The sequence below is a fragment of the Mycteria americana genome, chromosome Z (genome assembly GCF_035582795.1).
Source record: "Mycteria americana isolate JAX WOST 10 ecotype Jacksonville Zoo and Gardens chromosome Z, USCA_MyAme_1.0, whole genome shotgun sequence".
Classification (NCBI taxonomy): Eukaryota; Metazoa; Chordata; class Aves; order Ciconiiformes; family Ciconiidae; genus Mycteria; species Mycteria americana.
The window spans coordinates 32,586,773-32,610,515 of NC_134396.1; the positions used below are offsets into that span (position 1 = coordinate 32,586,773).

A 23,743-nucleotide genomic window follows, 5' to 3' on the forward strand; every position below is an offset into this window, starting at 1 on the left:
AACTACTGCCTACCTTGGGTGTCAGTGTGAATAGGCTGAGGGAGGCCACTCATTTTATTTGCATCAGTTATTTTCACAGACTCCTAGCTGATCTTTCCATCTACACTTGTAGGATATTTAATATAAACTAGAAGAGTGTAACTGATTCAGATGGGATAAATGTTATTGTTTTTTCAGAACATCTCACCATTACAAATGTGCCAACATCATGTTATCTGCATAGCTTACTGTGAATAAACCATCATGAAAATGTCTCATTTGTAAATAGCTACCTTGGGTTTTTCAAATGCTAAGTATTCTTCAGAGGGGAATTAATCTAAATGTTTGTGCTAAAGCTGAAAAACTCTGAATTGAACAACCTAAATGACAAAGTACAAGCTTGAGAACCGTTATCAATATTGGATATTAACTTTGTAATTGCTGTTGTCTGCAGACAATGGAAGCCATTGATGGTGGGAAACTCTTTTCTACTGCCTACCTGATGGATTTAGGTGCCTGTATCAAAACCTTACGCTACTGTGGAGGCTGGGCTGATAAAATCCATGGGCGTACTGTTCCAATGGGTGAGTAGTTCTGACAGAACAAAAGTGCAGAACTGAAGCCAATATGATCTGTAAAAAACTGCCTTTTTCTAAAAGTTGTGCAACAAAAAAATATCTCAAAAGGAAAATATTTTAAATAGTTCTTAATATAGGTTATTCAGGATTTATCACAGTGCTTGTTTTAAACATTCAGTGCAGTTACTCACTTTTGTTTCTTGTTCTATACAGCACTAATAAGTAGTGTTTGTTGACCAAAAGATTTTAGCCTGTATGTACATCTAAGAAGTTTGGTAAGTTACTTTTGCATAGCAATGTATAGTTTATGCAATGGTACAGTAATGAAAACCCAGTATTTGCTTATTAAAGCTAGGATTATCACAAACAATAATATTTGTTGCAGTTATTGGGTAATGTATTAGGAAGACTACTAAGAGATAGGAATGGGGAAACATTCCTTTATTTTGCTGAAATTTCATTCAGTTCCTTCTCCTATTAAGCAACTCTATGAAAACATTGTTCCTAGCTGCCTTCTCTCAGCAGGACAAAAAAAAGAATAGTAATAAAGAAGGAATAAAGGAAAACTAGAGTGATAAATATTTCCAACTTTTTTGCATCACGTAGATCTCTATACTAGGCTTAATGGAACACATGTTTATTTGAATCAAAGAGAATTTTATACTTAATGGATTTGATTTAAGCTAAGATCTAATACTAAAAAATGTCTGATATGTACCTAGGATTGCAAGTAGCTTTTAAAAGAGCACTTTCCAAAAAAAAGGTGATAAAAAAAAAAGAAGTGAGGAATGCTCATTGGTGTGCTGTGCATACCATATTAAGAAGCAGGGTTATCACTGCAAAAAGTCAGTCAGACTGGCAGAATCAAACCTTGGAGCTATGAAGAAAGCAGATATTGAATCCAGATGTACTTTATGGTTGGTTTTTTGCATACTTAAGATTTTGAATATATCATTTATAAGTAAAACTGTATCCAGCTAAGTTTGGTATCCAACTTTATCTTCTTTCTGATTTAACTGTTTCTCACAAATGCTTTGTCTGAATGTCTAATTTATTTCTTCTTCCCCTAGATGGAAACTTTTTTACATTTACAAGACATGAGCCTATTGGTGTGTGTGGCCAAATTATTCCTGTAAGTTTGAGCCATTCATGTAAAACACAAATGTTCCTATTACAAACGGAAATGCTTTTGAAATTTTCTCTATCCAAGTGCATTTGTGAAACATTACCAATCAGAAACTTTCAGGTCCTGAAAGACAGAGACTATCCTGGGTACTCATCAAATTCTGCAACATGGAGTTTTTGATGAGTCAGCCCAGTCCAGCCTTGTCTCTCTCCTCCCTGTACACAGAAGGAAAATAAATCTCAAAAGATTGACTGATGGATTAGTTTGAAAGATAGAATTGTGTTTTGTTGGAACGGAAAGAATTAGAAATAAACAAGTAGGAGAGGGTAATATTACAGCCTATAAGCAATAAGCTCTTTAGGACCTGGGATATCTGTTCTGCTCTGTACAGCATCCAAACAGCTAGATCTTTGTTTATGACTAAGACTCATTCACAGTGTCGATGGTACAAGTAACAACACAAAGAATGCGTCCAATAAGCACAGTGATACTGAGCCATATGTTCCCAAGCTCCTGTTCAGAGTGTCTAAATTCCCAGTTTGGAAGTCACTTAAGTGAAGATTCAGAAGGCCTGCCTGAGCCTGAACATCCAAAACACTAAGGAACTCATTTTTTAAACTTATTTATGAGGTCTACACAGCTTCAATGGGTTGCTGTGAAAATGGTTATATGCACTAGACACTCCTAATCCACCCACCTCTTTGCACATGCTAGGTGTGAGCAGCCTGACCTGACCTGCTCGACAGCTTACTGGATTCTGAAATAGTCAGCTTGGCTATCAGGTTTGCTCAGACAGGTGGGTCCCACACATGTTCCTGGTATCCTTCAGTTGAGCTTGCAGATTTGCTATGTCTTTAGACCACCACATTGATTTAGAGAACATGACTGGAATATGTTTGGATCCAGCCTCTAGGAGAGCTTGGGAATCTGCTGGTTTAGATTCTCTTGTAGGTCAGGCAGAAGGTATTTCAGGTAAAGTACTCAGAGTCAAGATATGCTAAAGAACTAGAGACATCAGATGTGGCCACTTCTAAATAAAATTGTATCCTGAAAGTATAAGCATTTAGTACAAACACTAGCTTCCCTTATAAGATGTTCAAGGACTTCTGAGTATATCTTTATTTTCTCTCCATTGAAATGTGAACCCACCAAACTGGAAGTTTTTATGTAAACCAAAAACTTGGAGGACTATGTGAAAGCTGCAAAACACTTTTGCTAGCTCATCATTTCCATTTCCCTTCCGCTCACACAGTTCCACTTTAATGACGAAGATCCAGAAAACCCTGTAATCCCTTACTTTGTATTATTTGCGCTCCTGTTATTTTTGGGGGTGGGGTGAGACTGAAATGAGATAAGGAGAGAGATAAAGAACAGTTGCATGTATACTTCTCCAAGCCTTTCTGACATAATAGGTAACTGTTAACTGCCTTTTTCCCCACTTCCATAAAGGTAAGGAACACTGCGTCTTTTGTGCTGAGGCTCATGAGCGCAATGCTTCCAAAATTATTAGAAATATTCTCAAAGGGGCAACCCATTTTTCCCCCAGCTACTTTGTCTCTCATACTGCTGAATATGGGGTCCAAAGGGGTCTGGCTGGACTGACCACAATAGAGAGCTGCCAGTGAAACCTCCAGGGAAGAGGGCAGGGGCAGCGTTACATGTTATTACCTTGTCTCCCTTAGAAAACTGAATTGATGATGGATGTGATCATTTAAGATAGCAAAACTCCCAATTTCACCACTAATCCAGCAACTTTCTGTAAGGCTTTGTTAGAGGAGTACACTTATTGTCTCTTGAGCTTTTAACTAAAACCTTGGATCCCCTGGATTCAGATATACCAAAATCACTGGTCTTTGTATAACACAGCTTGCCAGTTGCTTTTTCAAAATATCTTCATTCTGAAAAGAGTTCAACAAAGAGTTCAACCACCCGGTTGACAATTTGCGCTATTATCATAGAAAAAGCAAAGGCATTTTGGTGATGTATTAGAAATAGGATACACCTTCTCGTCTGTCTTTCAGTGGAACTTCCCATTGGTTATGTTCATCTGGAAGATCGCCCCTGCCCTTTGTTGTGGAAACACGGTGGTTGTCAAACCAGCAGAACAAACTCCGCTGACTGCCCTTTACATGGGATCCTTAATTAAAGAGGTAAGTCGTCAACAACAGAATTTTTTGCCCTTCTCAGAAATGTAAGAGTATACTGCAGCTGAAATGCCACAAAGGTAATATAAGCCAAGCTGTCCTCTGCAAGTATTTCTCATTGCATGTCTAGCCTTGTACTATGGAACTTACCTTACTGTAAACCAGTGAAGCAAATCCAGGGCAAAAGCATGCATATCTTTCAGCCTAGTCCACACACACAAAAAAACCCACAATAGCAATTTAGTAAACTTCATTCCTTGGCAAACATATTTGTATTACAAAAGCACAGTACCTTTCAAAGTCAAAAGCAAACAAGGAGTCAAGAGCAGAGTACCTAGAGGTGGGTGGCGATGACTTTGTTAGCATAGTTATCACAGAAAAGGACCTGCTTGTATAGCTAATTATTATTATTTTTTAATTGAACAAACTTTTCATCCACCTGGGTTTATTATTAACAGGGAGCTATAAAATTGAACTGGTGACTGCTGCCAAGCTTGTGAACTCTCTTCACACAGAAACTGGAAGAATACACTTTGTGCTCTTGAGCACAAGAAGTGTGGTAGTTTCTCCAGTGTCTCCAAACTTACGTTGACTATTGTGCCCAGCCCAGCAAACACCCAAAGAACAGTTGAATAGTTTAGCTATCTTGCTTCCAAATAAAATCAACAAACGTAATCTAACATGTTTGAAGAGTTGGCACAGATGTCAATAATCACCAGTGCAGTAACCTTGCAGAGTGTTAATGGAAATGACTTGGCACATTTTATTATTCTGCTTCAAAACAATGATTCAGCAGAGCATACTGACTGGTTATGCATTAATATTTCACAGAAACTAACTGACTGTCAGGAAGGAGCCAAGTCCTGCTGTTATTGCATCACATAGTAAATGCTGTTAGATAATATTGGGGAGGGGAAATTGCTTTAAAAAAAAGTCAGAGATACCTTCTCTATTCATTTTTAACAATAAGTATCAGAAAGTATATTCCTCTGAAAAAGCAACTTTACAGGGAAAGTAACTCAGTTCTGCTCCAAGTCTAATGAAATATCTATTCTGATATTCTGTTTTCCTGAAAGGAGAGCTCATAAGTGGGAATGTGATCAGTGGTCCATTTTGTATGCACACTTAACAGTGGTTACAGAGTGGTAATGATTGGTAGGTATAATGCTAGAGCATTTTTAGTAAAAGGCAAGATGATTCTCGTTTTACCCATTCATTCAGTGTTCAACTGGATGAGAAGCTTAAGTATATAATTGTTAAATGTCTTTGGTGTATTATCTGGTAGATATTGTGCAGCTTTAAAAAAAGGCAAATATTTATCTTATCAAGTCCTTCAAGATTTATTCACCCAAAGCTAGCTGAGTTTTAATTTACACCCAGATTACCCAAATAAAGTTGGAGCCCAAATCCCTGATAGTGATCAAAACCTCAGTGATCACTTCAGTAGGTGCTTTAGACTTGTGAAACTATCTGAAGATCTAATTTAACTTTCTACTTCTCAAGTGTCGACGTTAAAAAAAAAATAGTCACTTTTGGTAATCCTCACTATCCTTCTTAATAAGCCTCACAAGGCTCCTTTGCTGATATGTAGAGAATAGCTTCTAATACAGACATGGAAATTAAATGCCTAAAGTGAGACAGTGTGAATTAGTCCCATAAAAAGTATTCTTCTTACTTTTCTCTACAAATTAAGTATGAAACACAATGCTAAGCAAATGGAAGGAACCTCATTGTCTCCTCAGTTCCAGGGTAAATATTAATCTAGAATATTAAATGAGCATAAAAATCATTGATAGAATGTAACTGAGCATGAACCTGTAAGGAAGTGAAGTTGCTCAAACAAAAGTAATTGTCTGATGTCCATAATGCAGGACGTGACGTTTAGGAGCTGTAACTCACCAGTTGAAATTCACCATTTTCCAAATGAAAATTGAACCTTTGCAAGTAATTCCAAAGTCCTGTTTAATGCTAAAAAGAGACTCATTTAAGTGATAATACAGGAAATGCATCTTTTTGGTCTTTTAATTCTATGCTTTCTCTGCAAGTGCCATTGAGATCCCATAGCTGCTTCATAAACTGACAGGAAATCCAGCCGCACTTTGCACATCCATGGGAGTTTGCCTGACAAGCTGTTGGAAGAAAATAACTTCTTTTGCCTATGAATGGAACAAAACTAATGCAGAATTGGTGGGAAACAATAGGTTTGATTTGGCCCACAGGAAAAGTCTCTTTAAATAAAAAATTTGCAAGATACTGGAACTGTGCATATCTCAAGTAGCCAGCTTTTTCATGCTTGGTAGCTGATCTGCCTCTTCTGTGCTGTAAACTCTCATGTTGCCCACTCTCTACTTTCAACGCACGTCCAGCGGAAGAAGCAAAGACACTGAGTTTGAACTACTATTTCCATCATTTTTCTTAAGAGAATTTCAGTGTAAGTCAGCAGATCATTAATTAAATTCCATCTAGCGTGAGGGATAATGAGCAGAAGGCACCAAGCACACAGGATGATTCAAATAGCTGTAATGAAGCAGACATGAAATTAAGCAATCTTTTTCTTTATACATCTGACTGGGGGAGAAAAGAAAAAATAAATTTATTCCTTGGTAATGGAACTGAAAAAGAGCTAAAATAAAATATCCCTTTTTTTAAAAAAAAGAGCCAGTTCATAGCCTAAAAGACAGGTGAGGGAGAAAGGGTGTAAATCATGTGAGAATTAACACATTTAGGGCTTTAGGGGTGAGAATAACTGTATGACTGAGAAAAGGTGGCTGGAGAACTGAAAAGGGAAGTAAGAATATATGAGACATGTTCTTCTAGCCATTATCCTTCCCCAAATTTACAGGGTTCTCTCTTCCAATTCAGGCAGGATTTCCACCTGGAGTTGTGAACATTGTGCCAGGCTTTGGACCCACCGCTGGAGCAGCAATTTCTCACCACATGGATGTAGATAAAGTAGCTTTCACAGGCTCTACAGAGGTACTATAATGAATGCAAGAAAATATAAGCAGGAAATGTGCCCCTCTGATTCCCAGTAATGATTTAATGTGTAACTTGTTCTATGTAACTATTTTAACTTTTTTCTTTCTTTTGGCTGCTGGATTGTTAAACAAAGTCTGTTTAATGATTTGTTGGTTATTATTAACTTTAAACATATTTAAACAAACTTTGTATTGCAGGAAAGCCCTTCAAACAAAGGCACTCCATGAGATACAATAGGTTCTAGTATACCAAGGCTGTTTTAAGTCTTGTCCTTTAAAAAGAAAACATTTTTGTAACTTTTTGTTTGCTTCTTTTTTAAAAAAAAAAAATTTTAAAATACAAAAAATGAAACAGGCTGTGGTCTGTTCTTTCTAATTTTAATAGCAACAAGGTGGTAGGAAGGTACTTCAGAAATCTCATTCCTGGTTCTGCACAAACATAGGTGAGGTGATGGCTTTTCGGTATTGGAATGATACTGATGATCATTTGGGTGGTCTTAGAAGAGTATTTGAATATGTATCAGTTTCATAATTGAAAGGAAGGTCACTGTTAATTTTCCCTAACCTTCACTCTGAAGAACTGTGAGTGATACGATCGAAGATTTCTCAGTGCAGGCACTATATAACTATATCCTTAACACTACGTTCTATTATCTGTCTGTATGCATGCTACGTGGAAGAGCTGCCAACTGGTCTTTTAACTTCTTGGATGTACACTCCGAAGCTAAATATCATTGCCTCATGTCAAGGATCAGTACACACTGAGTGCAAGAGCTATGTTTACTCTTAGAAACCTTTAGCTCTAAAGTAACAGGAAAAGAAAACAACACAAAAAACAGACATCTGAGAAATATCCCACAGATGTTCCCAATGGATAGTAACAACTACAATTCCCAGAGCCTCAAGTCCCTCCAAAGGCAGGTGATGTACACCAGAGGGTGTACACCAGAGGGTGTACTCATAGACTTTGGTGACAGTCCTTTTCTTCTGACAGTGTAATTCAGCAGCGAGAAATGAAGGCAAGAAGGCTGACAGAGGGAGGAAGCTACCTGATGGTTGCTACGGGCGAGCAGTTACAGACCAAAGCCACAAGGACTAAAAGCATGTTTTCCCTTCACAGTTTTACCAGGACAATTCATATTAAGTAGTTCCTTTGATTATGCCATCAATGGAAAGAAGCAGGGTAGGGGTTCTGCCTCGCAGTGTCCGTCTCCTCTTCTTTCTTCTAAGGGAGAAACTTGAATAAGGAAGAGTTGGCCATGCAGGCAGTGTACATATCTACCTTTTCTCCCATACACTTTGTGCGTCAAAGGGATTTCCCGTGTACAAAACAGAGGAATTTCAACCTAATGGGAGTAACTGGCAGAGCAGAAATCGGTGCCTGCTTTAGATTATAGATAAAAGCAAGCAGAGTGGTGGTAACCAAAAAAGCACCAGTCATCTGTGGCAGTTAGCATGAGTGTGTCCATGGGGAAACTCTTCTAGAAAGCATTCCTGGTTCATAGACTGCAAGTCACTTTCACCCTGACTCTTTTTTTCAAAAATTTTTTTTTAATTTATTTTTCATTTCTACAATTACTGGGATAGTAGACAACTGTGAACTGATTTTCATCTCTGAGGAACTCAGAGAAGTGTTATTGAGTCATAATAAACTTTTTGAGATGAAGCTGTCCTCTGTCTACCTTTTAGGTTGGCAAACTGATTAAAGAAGCAGCAGGGAAGAGCAATCTGAAGAGAGTTACATTGGAACTTGGAGGAAAAAGTCCTAACATTATATTTGCGGATGCAGACTGTTAGTAGCATTTTTATTATATAAACCTACGTCTTTTCCAAGTCCCATGTTCTTTTTCTTTTCTTTGTCAGTAAATTATTTGTACCTGTTTAATGAAGGAGTAATCTTTAATGTTTTCTGGTCACGCCATAGTTTTAAGTTAGATTGCCACCAAAAATTGGTGGTTCCTGAATGGATATGAACCTCTGACAGCTTGTCCACCCTTACTGTAGTTAAGGATCATCCTAATGCAACATGAATGCAGAACCAAAAGCAGCTAGAAGGATCTTATACAGGTTTATTCTAGCTGAATACTCCTCTTGGTACTACTGATAGGGCAAATAATGTTGAATCTACATTTCACATAGAACATCTGAATGTGTGTTTGTCTAGGTGTACCATGCTACTCTTAATAAGAGTAGTTTTGGACATAAGTAAATGGATGAATATCTGTGTTTTAAAGAGCCATAAAAATAAAAAGTGCTAAAAAGGGAAATGAGATAGAGTGAACAAGGTTTGTAAAGAATTTATGATGTGACCATTCAAGGTTATGATCTGATGAACTCTGCATTTCTTTGCAGTGGACACTGCTGTGGAATTTGCACATATTGGTCTGTTCTACCACCAGGGGCAATGTTGTATAGCAGGATCTAGGATTTTTGTGGAAGAGCCTATTTATGATGAGTTTGTTCGCCGGAGCATTGAACGAGCAAAGAACTATACCCTTGGGAATCCTCTGTTGCCTGGTGTACAGCAAGGCCCTCAAGTAAGTAAAGTTACGTGTTTCCAATAGAATTGTGACACAACACCACAGTTTAATGTATTTCTAAACCTATTGTTGTATTAGTTTCAAGGCTAAGTACAGCTGTCTAGTGGTTAGTCTGGAGGACCAGGAGGAAGAAACTGGAGTGACGGTTGTTTGTGCCAGTATCATAGGCCTAAGGGTGAGGTTTCTTTCTCTTTTCTAGTTCCTTTTATTATGGAATGGGAACAATTACATAGAACTGAAATGCTTTGAGAAAGCTCCAATGCAACAGCTGTAAAAACGCAAGTACAATCACCCATGTCAGAGATTGCTAACATTATATTTAGATAGTGCCACTGTAAGTGAGTACTTGAGGAAATAAAATTTAGTAGTTACTTTTCCCGTTTTCCAAGGTGTTAGTGTTTCATTATGCTGCTCTCAGTTTTAAAATATTACACAATTAAAATGCAACATTTTGTACTTTTTCCTGCTTATGTTAAAAGGTTATGCCAACAGCTTCCCCATTAAACGAATGCTAAAATGCAGCATTAAAATAGCATAGCTATCACAATGCTGTGGATTCAGTGGATCACATTAGAGCATTGTTAAATTAGTTTTCATCTAGAGTCTTATTCCCCTATCAGCTTCTACTACAGGATATCTACTTTCTTGGCAGAGCTATTATGCACATATTTCATTGTCATGGAAAAAAGGAACTGTATTAGAGACAAAGCAACAGCTGGAGACAAAGCAGCTCCCACACATTTGATAGTGTAACGTGTTCCTCATTGGTTACCACAGTCATTTTAAGTAATCAAAGACACCAAGTAAATTGGAAAACAGTATTCCAAGCCACACAAGGTTTGGAAAACTTAAAAATAGTAAAGATGTTATTTTGATATCCTGCAATGTGTCTTGCTAACAAGCTAATATGTTCAGCTGAATAAATTTAGATGCCAGAGGACAGGAAGATTGAAACAAGTAAACTCCAGGTGGCTGGTGTACAGCTAATACAAAACTAACAGGAATCCACTCTCATGTTATTGTGGTTTTACTGACTTTGAAATTCATGCTAACAATTTAAATGAAAGGTAAAAGTAAACTTTTACTGAAAAAAAAAGGTTAAATGTGAAAAAAAGCAGTACTGAAAACATTTGAAAGACCATGAAGACTCTTTTCTCCTCCAGTCTCACCATTTCACTTTCTTGACTTCTTTTTCTTCTTAGCAAACTTTAGCAGAAATCCTAACTTTTTCACAGGTTAGCAAAGTTTCTCCTTTTAGAACTGGTGTGATCCCATTTAATGGAAAATTGTGACCATGCTGTTTAGGTGCATTTCTTTTGTGGTAATTATGTTAAATATCTCTCTTTGTCTTCAAATTTCTTGTTGTTCTTTGACTAATTCTTTCTAGAAACAAAAAATAATAGACTGTATCAGGCATATTCACTGTGCTCTCTTATAGAGCCTCCTTGAAAGCCATATTTGTCCTCCAGTTCACAGGCCCTCGGGGGCAGCACCTGCCTCAGGCAGCAAGTTTGGGTAACGCTTTGCACAGTGGGCACCAAAGAAGAGCCAAAGGCCCTACTGGAATTCAAAAGATCATATATATGCTAATTCACACATTATTAAGAAAAATAATGATGATAATAATAACAAAGGAACGACTGACAGCAACGTGAGCTGTATCTAAACCTTGTCTTCTCTTCAAGATGTTTATGCACAAGAGATATTTGGCCACCGGGGTAGAAGAAATTTTATGTCTTCAGCATGCAGTAAGGCAATTGTTTGAAAGCAAAATGACAAAGGGAGCGCAGAGAACTAAAAACCACCTCCTTATAAATATCCTTATAAATTCATATCCTTATAAATATAAGCTTTTATCACAGCTTTAGCTGAATAGCTGTTTAGTCTAGTACGCATCCAGGATTCCCCAGAACCTTTGAAAATATTGTTGTGTTCTACTACCATGGTAAATCTTGTTGCTTAAATATGACCTTTTTATTGCACAAATAAGAGAATAAGATACACACCTACTCTGCTGACTGATGAGTATGATCACAGAGAAGAAGCTTCTGTGCAAGAGTCCCCCTGGAATTAATCTCAGTATCTTCATGAGTCAGTGCCTGAAGGGCTGAACTCTGAAAGAGTGAAGGAAAGAATCATGAAAATGGAACAACAACAACAACAAAAAAAAAGAGGGTGTTAGAGGCCTCTACCAAACAATCTTTACCACTGAGTTTTTCTTGACATAAATGTTATCTTGTGAAAAATTTCCCTTCAGGCCTGAAGAGGTGATTGGTTGATTTGGAGAGGGAAGGAGAGGAAACGATGTATGATCTGTTTCTACTCCCATTTACACTATTTCCTTTTATCCACTTTGCCACTGAAAACTGGAAGCGGTTAGAGAAACAAAAGCCCCTACTGTAGTGCCACCATAAACTCCTTTTCCAGTCAAAGACAATGCATTTTAATATACTATAGAGCCAAACTGCAATATGCTTGACATATGTTGAGTTTGTTGGTAGACTTGGGTGAGTGGAGGGGCAGAGACTGGCTTCATACCATAAACAATCTGCCATCTATGTTTCTCAAACCACAAATGTAAGTGTCTTTATTCTACTAATAAATCAGAATGAACTGAAAACAGCATTGAATTTGAGTTATATTTTATTGTTGCTTTTTAATTTCCTTTAATAGTTTAGGAAAACACTATGGCCAGTCTACCAGACCTAGTGAAGTACAGAAGAGTCTTGCTAGCTACATCAAGCCTCTGTGTTTTTTTGCAGAATCAAGCTCAGCAATTTTTATTTTGATGAACCATTTACAGTTGGCAAGAGTACTGAGAGAAGTATAAAACACTTTCATTTTACAGATTTTTTTTCTTTTTTTACTAAAGAAAACCAGGATATCAGTCCCTCTACAGCTGATTCTCCTATGTCAAAATTTCTGATTACTAGTCTAATTAAGAAAAGCCTGCAAAGTTTTGAGAAGTTAGCAACAATAATATTTGCAGGGCTCTCCAGCTGTTCCACTTCAACACATGCAATTGAACAAAGCTGGAACATTTTTAGGTTTTGGTTAATGAGTTAGGAGAACACTTGTTATCAGTGTGTACTGTTCATCCCTGTAATATCTTTCCACTTAGATTGATAAGGAGCAGTTTCAAAAAATCCTGGAGCTAATTGAGAGTGGGAAAAAAGAAGGAGCCAAACTGGAATGTGGAGGAGGTCCATGGGGAGACAAAGGTTACTTCATCCAGCCCACAGTTTTTTCTAATGTTACAGATGATATGCGCATCGCCAAAGAAGAGGTAAATAAATTATTGGCAGTCTGTACTCTCACTGGAGATTGTCTGTTTAAATGTCTGTACAAAACATCCATTTTAGAAGGTCAAGTGGCTACATAAAAATGCTCTCAGTAAATCTGCTGTTCTATCCAAGTGGTATTTAAAATGCTTTTCCTGGTTTCTGATGCCCGTTTCACCAACTCAGTGGAGGCGAGGGAGAGGAGTATGAGGCTGGCTTGCCAACAAAGGCTCCAGCTTAAGCTGGCAGTAGATAAGAAATACTGAAGTTCGGATTGTTTACATCATCCCACACTACCCGTGTCTCACATATCAGAGTCACAGTAACCTGTAACAGAGAAGCAAACCTTGAAGGCACAGCTTGTGAACTCTTTGCACTGCCTAAGGAGCCACTGAATTTGGGGTTTGGACACAATATGCACCAAGCAGCTATTTTGTAATAAGAGAAAATAGATTGTGCTTCCACAGGCATTTTGTTGGTGGCAATTACAGCAGAGTTTTGCCTCTGCAGGGTTATTTAACCTACATCAGTTTGCTGATGTGTCTACACAGGGTTGAAGAAGCTCTTACTGACCCAACTAAGGTGGCAGTGCCAGGGCAGCAGTGATCATCTGCAAGGGACGGGAGAGAGTTATAAGTGCAGAGCTGCTATGCCATTGAGAAAAACAGTTCTGTAAACACAGCCTGAAAGTCCAGTCACGACCTCTTCTCTGTTTTTTTACATTCATCTTGATTAATAACTGCTACAATTGTGCTGCAATTGGTGTCCATTACAATTCTTCATACTAGAAAGCTCCTTCAAAATTGTTACAAATGTAGGTGTTGATTTATACAGCCAGCGATATTGCTCATGCAGTCTGCTGAACGTACCTAGTACATTCAGCAAGAGTCAACAGGCTGAGTTAAAATGAACACCAGAGCATCTAGAGTTAATTGTGACGGGGAGAGAGCTGTAAAACAGGAGAGAGCTGTATAAGAAATAATTTGGATTGTTTCTGCAGTCTGGGAGGCAGGTAGGAAACTGCACAGAGGTATGTTTCTTCACAGATCTATTAGTTTCCTTTGGGTCAGCAGTACAAGACCTGCTTCACTCACACTATTTTGAGTGTATTGAATAATGAAACCCCAGAGAGCCCACACAATTTAAAGAATATCCAGGTTTGACACTCACAGCTTGAACAGTGAGGGAACGTTCAGTGGTTTTCTGATGTATGTAAATCAATCCCTGCAACTGTAGTTAGAAACTAGCACTAAACAATTTCCAGGAAAATCAAGTGGAAAGCTCATAATCTATTGGAACAGAAGTAATTAGATGTGGTAATGCCTCCTGCCCTACACAGCGTTGGCACTGTGTGGTGGGCATGGGCACCTCTGGCTGAGAACACAGAGCGGTGGTAGTGGGAAAGCCAAGCCTGAGGGACTATTATCTTGCATAACACCCATATGGACAGCAGAATTAATTGTTTCACTTGGCGTACATGCCCAGTTGTGCAGCTACCTGCAGAGATAAAAGTCTAATAGAAAGCTTAGGGGAAGGAAATGTTGAATGTCTTTCTCAACTCTAAAACTGGAGCTTACCAAGAAAATACCAGTTCATTGGTAACCAGTATGACATGTAACACACTGTGACTCCAGGCTACATAATTTATCATTTTATTTATTTATTTATTGTTTTATTAATATTTTACAGTAGGCTATCTTGATTTGCTCCATACTACAAAAATCTTATCTTTATGTGAATTTATAATTCTTTTTAGAACTCCATTCTGAGAGGTACACCCTTGATTAAATGAATTCAGGAATAAGGCCATCTGACAGAAATAAATTTTAATAATATAAATTATTTACAATGGCAAGCTATACTAGTCTACTTCATATGTTTACATGTGTCTGAAACAGATATTTGGACCTGTTCAACAAATCATGAAGTTTAAAACTATAGATGAAGTTATCAAGAGGGCAAATAATACTACCTATGGCTTAGCAGCAGCAGTTTTTACCAAAGACATTGATAAAGCACTGATGTTTGCAGCTGCTCTTCAGGCTGGAACAGTATGGTAAGCAATGGCTTTTTAAATTCTTCCTTCAGAACTGCAGGTGCCAATGGCAGTAATTGTAGGACATTTCAACACTTCTTTGGGTGGTATACTTTTATATTTCCATTGCTTGTCATATTTAGAGAGGCAGACTAATGCCATCCTCCTGTGTTTCTCTTCCCCTCACCTTTCCATACTTAACGTGTTATTAAATAAATACTTCTTGAAAGTCTTCACACAACTGTTCTGTAAACTTAGTCTGAAAAAGGAAATTGACTTGCTAAAAAGGAAAGGAGACAAAAGGAAATACTGTGAGAGTGCCACTTTCCTTTCTATTCAGGATCTGGGGATAGCCCAATACATACTTAATTTGCGGGGATCATTTTCTGTACTGTGTAAAGAAATTAATTATCTGAAGTTCTGTGGCCATTAACCTGGGCAGAACATCCACCTGTGATGGAAAAGATTGATAAAATGTGGTTGAGAAAAGGAAGGAAACACAAGTGGGGGAGAACTGCTACAAGTACAAGGAAAACTATTTCCAGCGATGGAAAAGAAAGAGGCAACTTACTTGGAGCTGGAAAGGCAAAGGCTGAGAGATGCAAGAGTGAAAGCCTGGAGGAATAGCAGACCGAGTCTAATGACTATCACAGACAGACCTGTATTCCCCTACAGTTATCTCAATGCATCAGAAAGGGAACAAACAATTTTACTTAAATGCAAAATGTGTCAAATTTGCATTTTATCTGAAAGAACTTGCAACCAGAGCAAATTCCTGCCCAGGTCCTGTGACCTAAAAACACACACTTTCTAAAAATAAGTTAACAGTTTTGACTTAGGAGTTAGTATTCTTTAAATGGAAGAAAGTTTAGAACAAAGGTGGGATCTTTGGTTTTTACTCTTACGTGATTGATGGTCTGTCTAGGAATTCTTAACTATGAGCAGAACCTCTTTTGTTGAAACCAGTAGTCTGGCAGAAGGAGAAATTATAAGATATGAAAATAGGGAATATCTGATTTGACAATGTTGCAAGACAAAAAGAGCTTCTCAGCTAGGCAGCAGAATGCACATTCTGCCAAAACTATTCATATTACAAATTCCCCTGTGAAATTCCTTTCTTACTCATTATTGTATTTTTGTTCTCAACCACAATACAGAATATGGTTTAATATTGAGTAGAACCAAACAAAACTTCCTAAATATATACTGAAGAGATCCTGAATTTATCTATTGGAAGTGTACCTGCAGAAGATTTAACTGTGACTAGTCTTTGGTTTGAGAGCTTAAATAGTAGTTAGGAAGGAATTTTATCATAACTATCAGAGAAAGTTATGTCTGTCACTCTGCTTGAAGACCCTTGATGAGTGTTAGAACCTGATCATAAATGTAGTTTCTGGTAATGCTGTGTTTCTCTGAATTTTGAACTACATATATTTTTACAAATATATTACACAGATATAGTTTGTGACTGTCACCAGAGGTTTTTTACAGTTGACAGAAAAACACTGATTTTTCAGAAGTGAAAAAAGTTGTTTCACACTGTCAAAAGTAATTTTCCTGTTCTTCCAGGGTTAATTGTTATAGTGCAATGTCTGCTCAGTGTCCTTTTGGAGGATTTAAGATGTCAGGAAATGGACGAGAAATGTAAGTAAATACTTTTTAAAATGTAGATTCACAGAAACTGCAAAATGAAATTCCAAATCCCAACTTTAAACATTCATAACTAGGATGCCCAGTTTGAGATTTTATCAAATTAGTCTATATAATGTTTAGAGGCTTCATGTTGTCAGAGACAATGTCAAGCAAAGAATTCCTCTATAAAACAAATAAGAAAATTACTTAGATACACACTTTTTCCAAATGACCATTTTTATTAGCTTGTGGTCTACTGATATGCAAAACTGATCATTGTGTTTATGGGCTACAGTTTTTGCATATATATAGAAAGTGTCATTTGCATGAAGATATGTTGTGTGTAGTTTGTGGAATCCCCTTTAAATGCTAGGTTTTTGAAAACATAAGACATTTCAAAATCCTTGATTTAAACACGAGTTTTCATTTTAAAAGTCTTGTGACAACAATGTTTTTACAGTACGTTCCAGCTTGGTCAAAAGTTATGACAAAAATAGTTTGCTGTAGTCTTCAGACCTTTGGTCTTTTCCCAGACTAGTAGTGGAGGAGTATACAGAAATGATAAGCTAATCAAATTCTTTCAGACTTCTAAGGTTTAGTCCAGTTTCAGTTTGAATCTTGTCCTGTCTTACTTTTATTTATCCTGAGCTTCATATTTGCAAGCTAATCTTGTAATGTGTAAATGTGTAAGATGTTATATCATGAAATATTTCATATTGTACATGTTCATTACATTATGTAGAATTATGTCTTCTGGGTTTTTTTGGAACATAAATCACAAGCAGTCCTTTGTTTAAAATGCCATATAACTGGGAACAACAAATTATTTTTAAAACAATGAATAAAAATCAAAACATGTAAGTTTTCCCTTTTATTAAGCCAAATGCATAGTACTTTTAATGAATAATTGAAGTAATTAAAAAATAGATATGCAAGTGGAGTGCTTCAGAACTTCTTTTTCTCTTTTTTCTTTTTTTTTTTTTTTTTTTTTTTTGAGATAAAGGCTAGGGTTTTCATGCTTGCTCATCACTGGACTCAATCTGCTCCTGATGGCAAAGCTCCCACAGACTTCAAAGGAAACAGAGTTATGCCAAAGCTAAGAGCTTTAGAAAATGTCAAAATGAAAAACACAATAATTTAGGCCATTACTATCAAGAACTGTTTTGCATTTTCTGGGTGCCAAAAATTGGGAGATCATCAATTCCGAATTACAGCAGAAATATTTTGGGGATTTATTTGCTGGAAATAACAGGAAAACTGTAATAGGATATCATAAAGATTAATATTCTCTATAACAGTACATTTTGAAGGAGTTAAGCTTTTGGGCAAATGTCAAAATCACAACTAGTGAACCAATAAAAATATTCCCGCTAAAGCGCAAGGAAGGAATTAACACCAGATAGATGTCTGCCATGGAAAAAAGTTTTGTAAACATGTGGCAATCAATTTTAGGAGAGGTGGAAATATGTGTGAAACAACTGCACTGAAATAATCAGGAAATCAGTATGTCAAGCCATTGATTTCCTTGAATCCCTGAATAAAATTCCCTGTATAATTCTTGAAATGATAATGCCATTATGAATTAAACTACTGAATGTCACGTACTAACAGAATGCCTCTTCAAAAATGAAGACAATCAATAAACATTTTCCCACAGCACAAGAGTCTTGAGCACAGATTTCTGTTTTGCATACGTATGTATCTATTAAGATGGCAGTGAGAACTGGATAACATGATACTGTAGCAAACCCTTGTTCTATAAAACAATCAGTTATATCTAAATAGTTTGACTGTGTCAGATGTCAAACATCTAGGCACACAAGCAAGCTTCATCTCATCATGTAAAACGTAAAGCTGGAATCATGCTAATAACATGTCAATAAGATTTAAGTGTTTTTCACAGTCTGGGAGATTTCATAGTGGATTAATTATGTCCCCCATTTACTTGAGATGAAGCATCTATTCTTTGACTCTGGAGAAAAATCCTGACATCAGAAGAAGACCTTTGCAAATAACTTGTTGAGCATGCTTGTGTAAGACCTAACTTGTGCCTGATCTGTTGCACAGAAACCCAGTTTAGAAATGCACTAAACTGATTAAACGCCATTCTTTTGCACAGAAATGAAATTGCTCTCCCACTTTTCTCAGGAGACAGTTGCTGTAGCTTTTCGAAAGGCTTCCAGCAGCAGTCTAGCTGCACAGATGTCTTCTGAATATGTCCAGTATACTTGTTATACATCTGGCCAATCGCACAGCACCACCAAAAATCCCATCCAGGACATAACTCATATAAAAAGTATTAGCATAAATATTGCTCTTCGTTCTCTTTTATCTAGGGGAGAATATGGCCTTCATGAATACACAGAAGTTAAGACTGTCACAATCAAAATCCCACAGAAGAACTCATAATGCTGCTTGAGGTGCAGAATCTAGGATCTTCAAATGAATCTGAAAAGGCTATCTGAATTCTGAAAAGTTTTATATCCCAAATATTCATTAACCTTTTTGCTTTCTGATTGTATGAGATACTTGCTTACATTAACAATATAAAGAGTAATGTAGAAAATATTAATGTGGTTAACTGAGAAGAGGAAATTTTAATGTCTGGTACATAGCTAACTAATTTTGAAATTCATGTTCAAAAGGAACTATTTTTTATTTTCAGTGAAGGTCTCTGTAGTGCTATGAAAATGTTCCTTTTTCAATATATTCTACAGGTACAGTTTGAATTTATGTGCTTTTCTAAATGTTAGATGGCAAGCTCTCTTTACATTTTCTTTTCTTTGTGGCCTTAACAAAAGCACTTATGAGTAATTAGCAGATAGATACTTTTCTGTGTCTTTCAAAAATAATAGACTTCTTCTAGATAGATTTCTTAGACTACTGAATTTGTTCATTATACTACACAAATGTAATCTGGATAATATTAAATAATATTAAAATCCACCTTCAAAACCTAATATTGTTCCTTTCATTGGTCTTTTCTATTACACTGGTTTACCACTGGGCACTATGTAGCATATATTTTATATCTTTAAAGAGCCACTACTGTCTCAATGGTGTGTTTAGATCATCAGAAGTATACTATATTGGCTATATGGAGACTAAAGTCCCTAATTCTTTGACAATATTATAAATAGAAAAATATGAACACACAGAACACTGGACAATCTGCAAAGAGCCAGCACTTGGCTTTGTAGTGATAAGCATATAAAAAAGTCTTAACAGATAATGAGCAAGAAATATTGAAGGGAAAAAAGAGAAGGGTGGAGGGTGAAGGAAGGAAATTTCCTTTGTGATTTATACCTGCTCCATTTTTCCTGTACTCATATGCCTGCGTATAACTTGCATGTTTTCCTCCCTCCTCTTTCCTCCTCTAGTCCATTGTTTCCCTTCATCCTTCTTCCTCAGCCTCTCTTTTTCATATAGCTGCTTATTCTCATAAAGGCCCTCTGCACACATATATGTCCCAAGCTGATCATAACCTCTAAAGTCTCTCGGTCTGTGCAGCTTCGGTGTTTCACAATTCTCTGCCAGCGCAGCTATCAGCACCCTCCAATGGCTGCTCACCATCAGCAGCCACCAGATAAGTTCTGGGACAGTGGTCTACAGACACCAAGTACAGCAATTACATAGACTGCTACTGACAGGGTCATATTTTCTCTGGACTGAATCCAGAGCCACAATTTATCTCTTGTTAGAGAGGGTCAGCCTTACATACGACCTTATGTACATGCTCTGCCCATTAGTAAGAACATAGCACACCACAAATTTTTAAGCAGCAAGTATGGAGAATTTGCACAGTATTGAAAGGAAAGAGGTTTTGTTCATTTGGGTATACATGTTAATTTTTTTTTTTTAATAAGACTTTTAAAACAAAACCCAGCTCAGGCTTTCACCCTATGACTCTTGTCTGGATGCCTTTTTTCATGAAGTTAAGAACTGGACATAAGACTTGTGGCACAGGTACATCTCTCCACAGGTCTCTACAGTATCTGTTCTTGAAAGGTGCCAGTTCCAAATCCCATACACACACCTCTGAAATAATTTCATTAGCCATAGTTGTCAAACAAACCCAATCCTGGTCCCATATCAAGAAACAAGTAACAAAATAATAGAAGAAGGAAAAGAAGGAAGAGTGAATCAAAAGTAAAAATGTACTGTGCAATAATTAGCAGAGATTTTTCAGCAGAGGAAAGTGTACAGAAGAAAGCACAGAAATGAAAATAAATGCCAAATAGAGAGAAAAGAAAAAAAATTCCTAATGAAAAAAGCTGCAGAGAAGAAAAGAATGGCAAAAGACTTTATAAGTGGTAATGAACATAGTGTTAGAGAAAATCTGGATACAATGAAAGATTAAATATTTAAAAAGAGATGAAAAGCCGTATGTAGAGCAGGTATGTGTCTTCATAAATCTCTACTGTCCAAATTCTGCTTTTGCTGAAATCAATTGTAGAAGTCTCAAAGAAGGATAAATAAGCCAAATGACAGTAAGACTACATTTGCATTTTGGTTTGGATCAGGAGTGCACTTCTGAAATTATATTCCTGATCAGCCCCACTTACCTTCTTTAGTTCACATGGAAGAGTGATACAGGGGAGCAAAACTGGGGCCTTTTCGATGACACGAAGCCAGAAGATGCACAGTTGGCCTGTGTCTGGTATGATCCAACCACTAATAACCATTCAGCTCTTAGAAGCAGACCAAGGCTAGTCTGAAGCAACTCCACTCTGAATGTGTACTATGTGGGCAGTTGGTTCCCATCTCCTCACAGTGTCCTTTGGCAGCATAGGACTGCAAATCCAGTCCTACCAGGCTATGCTGCCTGCAACTGCAAGCACAAGCAAAGAATGACTTTGAAATATAACCCAAGGAAAGGGGAAAACCAACATAAATAGAGGGGTATAGGAGGAGGATCAACTCGACCCTTGCATGCATATATGTATTCTTCTTTACAATGCCTAAAATATTTTAATACTGTTCTCAGCAATATTGTAAATCTATTTTAGTTCTTGTTTGACACAGTCTTTCTCTTATTTACAGGTAAAAGAAAGCTGGCAATGGTCTTGCTTTGTCAATTTAAATGTTTCAATGTGATCAAAATGTAGCATCTAGTAGTGACTTTAAGATCTCCTTTTTTTCAAAGGCCTTGAGTCAGAGAAGTGTTTCCATGAGTATATTACACGTGTGTGAGAAAGAGAAAGAGAAGAGCAAAAGAAGGTAAAGACTGTCATTCAACCAAGGTGAAACACCTTTCATCAGAGCCAAGTATAGCTTTGGGTTAATCTGATGACACACTGAAGTTGTTCCCAAGAGATGCCAATATAAAGAGATACACCTTTTAGCATCTAGTAAGTTTAAGGAATTCAATATGTGTGTGTTTGCCTAAAGCACTTAAGATATGTTTGAAGGCGGCAAACAAGGGCTCAACAAATTGCATAGTCCGGTTTACCTTACAAGAGCACATTAGTTCACAGTGCCTGGCAAAGTGTCCAACCCAGAAGAATTTCAGAATATGGTCCTACTTGTTCCTCAACTGCCTGGTTACTAACTCAGGAGGCAAGGTCAGGAGTGGATTTATCTCCACAATGCACACACTATTAGTACTAATACAGTCTCTCTGTGAGTACAGGAAACGTCCTTTCACAATTAAGAGTGTAACTGTGTTCATAACATTAAAGACTCCATTTGACAGTGAAATATCTTTGCTATGTCTTTGCATTATATCTGCACATGGGTACGGTGGCTTGTGATCACCCAGTCCGGGCAGGAATAAATGAGGACTTAAACTCTGCAAATATTACACAGGTAATTAAGGACGCCCTTTCTTTCTGGGCTTGAATCACAATCATGTTACTCCTGTTACATGCCAAAGTAGCACCATTGAAATTTACTGGGATGAAACACAAGAAGAGCAATAGTTGATCTCTACGTAAATATTGCTTATAATGTTAGTGAAGTTGTAGTTAGCTTTTCACAGACAATAAAAATTAATAAGAGAAGTGAACTTGCTGCACTTCCTTTCAAAGCCCCTGACGACTGACCACTATAGTCAGCAGCAATTACTAAATTTATACTTCATGTTTGGATTGAAACGGTGATATTTTTCACACAGTTCTCCAAGGCAGTGGGTGCCTGAGTAAATAATGTACAGCAAAATCCCAGCAGATTTGAATGGGACTATTTCTTGTTACAGTGAACTACCTTTCTATCTCCTTAACACTATTGAATGCATACCTTTAATTTTCATGAAAGTATGACCAAGGAGATGCTTGTGCACTTTTTTTGGAAAGTTATCTGTTTCAGGCAATCTTATACCATATAGAAAAACAAGTCCTAGAAACTTGGGGTCCTTAAAGCCATTGTCTTGCCATCACCAAGGCCATCCCTGCCCTCTGCCCCAACACACTATTTTTTTTAAGAGGGGGGAAGCTCTTGGATGTCAACAGCACAATAGAGAGACCCTCAGGCTATTTCAGTCAAAATAGTGAAGCTGCAAGGAATTCTTATTCTGTTTCAAGAAAGAAAATTATTGATAATCCTCAACTGCCAGATATCCAGGTCTTAAGACAGACAAGAGAAGATATGGAAAAAATATTCGGAACAAGAAAGGCATCTGGCTTGGATAAGGAGTGAAAATTCCCTGATGAAGTAGGTTTTAGGGAAGAATTTGAAAGATGTGAGAGCCTGGCAGGCAAAAGGGCCTGGGGGGAGGAGAGTGGGATATTCCATCTGGGACACAACGGATAAGTGCAGAAAAGACAAGTGCAAGAAAAAGAGGGAGAAAGGAAGGGAGCAATAGCAGAAGTATAAGGAGTCTGAGGAGGAATGAAAGCAAAGCTAAGGATCACCTTGAGATTCTGAAAGATCTCACTGTAAGATCTCATTATAATTCTGTAAGAGTTAACATGAAGGGCTTTAATAGATGAAGTGTTCTTCCCCCCCCTCCATCATCATGTTTGCTGTCAGGTTGTATTTGTCCTGTCTGATCCTTCTGCTCTCCTCCTTCTCATTCCAGTCATGCTCCAATTCTCTTGGTGTTAATGTTGTCTTCCATCTATTCCTCCACTGAAAAGTGAGATTTAAGTAACTCCTTATTAGGAAAAGTCCACTTTAAAATAAAGTAGCAAAAAAAGAGTTTCTGAAAATTTGGGAATAATAGCTCCCTGTGAACTTAGTGGGAGGCCCTAAGGACTGAATTATAACCTTTGCTATGCTGAGAGAAAAACAGTGGCTTGATGAATATACTGCTCTGGAAAAAAAGTTAAAGATCTGGAAGCACAACATAAACTGACTCAGTCAAATAAAATGTTGCATAGTCTTGTACGAAGGACATAAATCACTTGTTGCATGAAAAATTGGACAGGCATAAAGATCCAATAAACAGAACTGAGTATTGGGTGGTTTGACTGTTGAAAATACAACTTGTGAAACAGTGCTCAAAGGGTGG

At 37.3% G+C, this 23,743-nt stretch overlaps 1 protein-coding gene across 2 annotated transcripts in view; it reads left to right on the forward strand.

The window, feature by feature from the left end:
- Positions 1-18,702, forward strand: part of ALDH1A1 (aldehyde dehydrogenase 1 family member A1) — a 37,107-nt gene extending 18,405 nt beyond the window's left edge. For both annotated transcript variants that reach the window (XM_075526739.1, XM_075526740.1), the window contains 10 exons: positions 434-563; positions 1,628-1,689; positions 3,705-3,833; positions 6,690-6,803; positions 8,495-8,597; positions 9,158-9,342; positions 12,467-12,631; positions 14,525-14,682; positions 16,231-16,305; positions 18,630-18,702. In XM_075526739.1, coding sequence (XP_075382854.1) covers positions 434-563; positions 1,628-1,689; positions 3,705-3,833; positions 6,690-6,803; positions 8,495-8,597; positions 9,158-9,342; positions 12,467-12,631; positions 14,525-14,682; positions 16,231-16,305; positions 18,630-18,702 — 1,194 coding nt within the window. The remainder of the gene's footprint in view (positions 1-433; positions 564-1,627; positions 1,690-3,704; positions 3,834-6,689; positions 6,804-8,494; positions 8,598-9,157; positions 9,343-12,466; positions 12,632-14,524; positions 14,683-16,230; positions 16,306-18,629) is intronic.
- Positions 18,703-23,743: the final 5,041 nt, after the last annotated feature.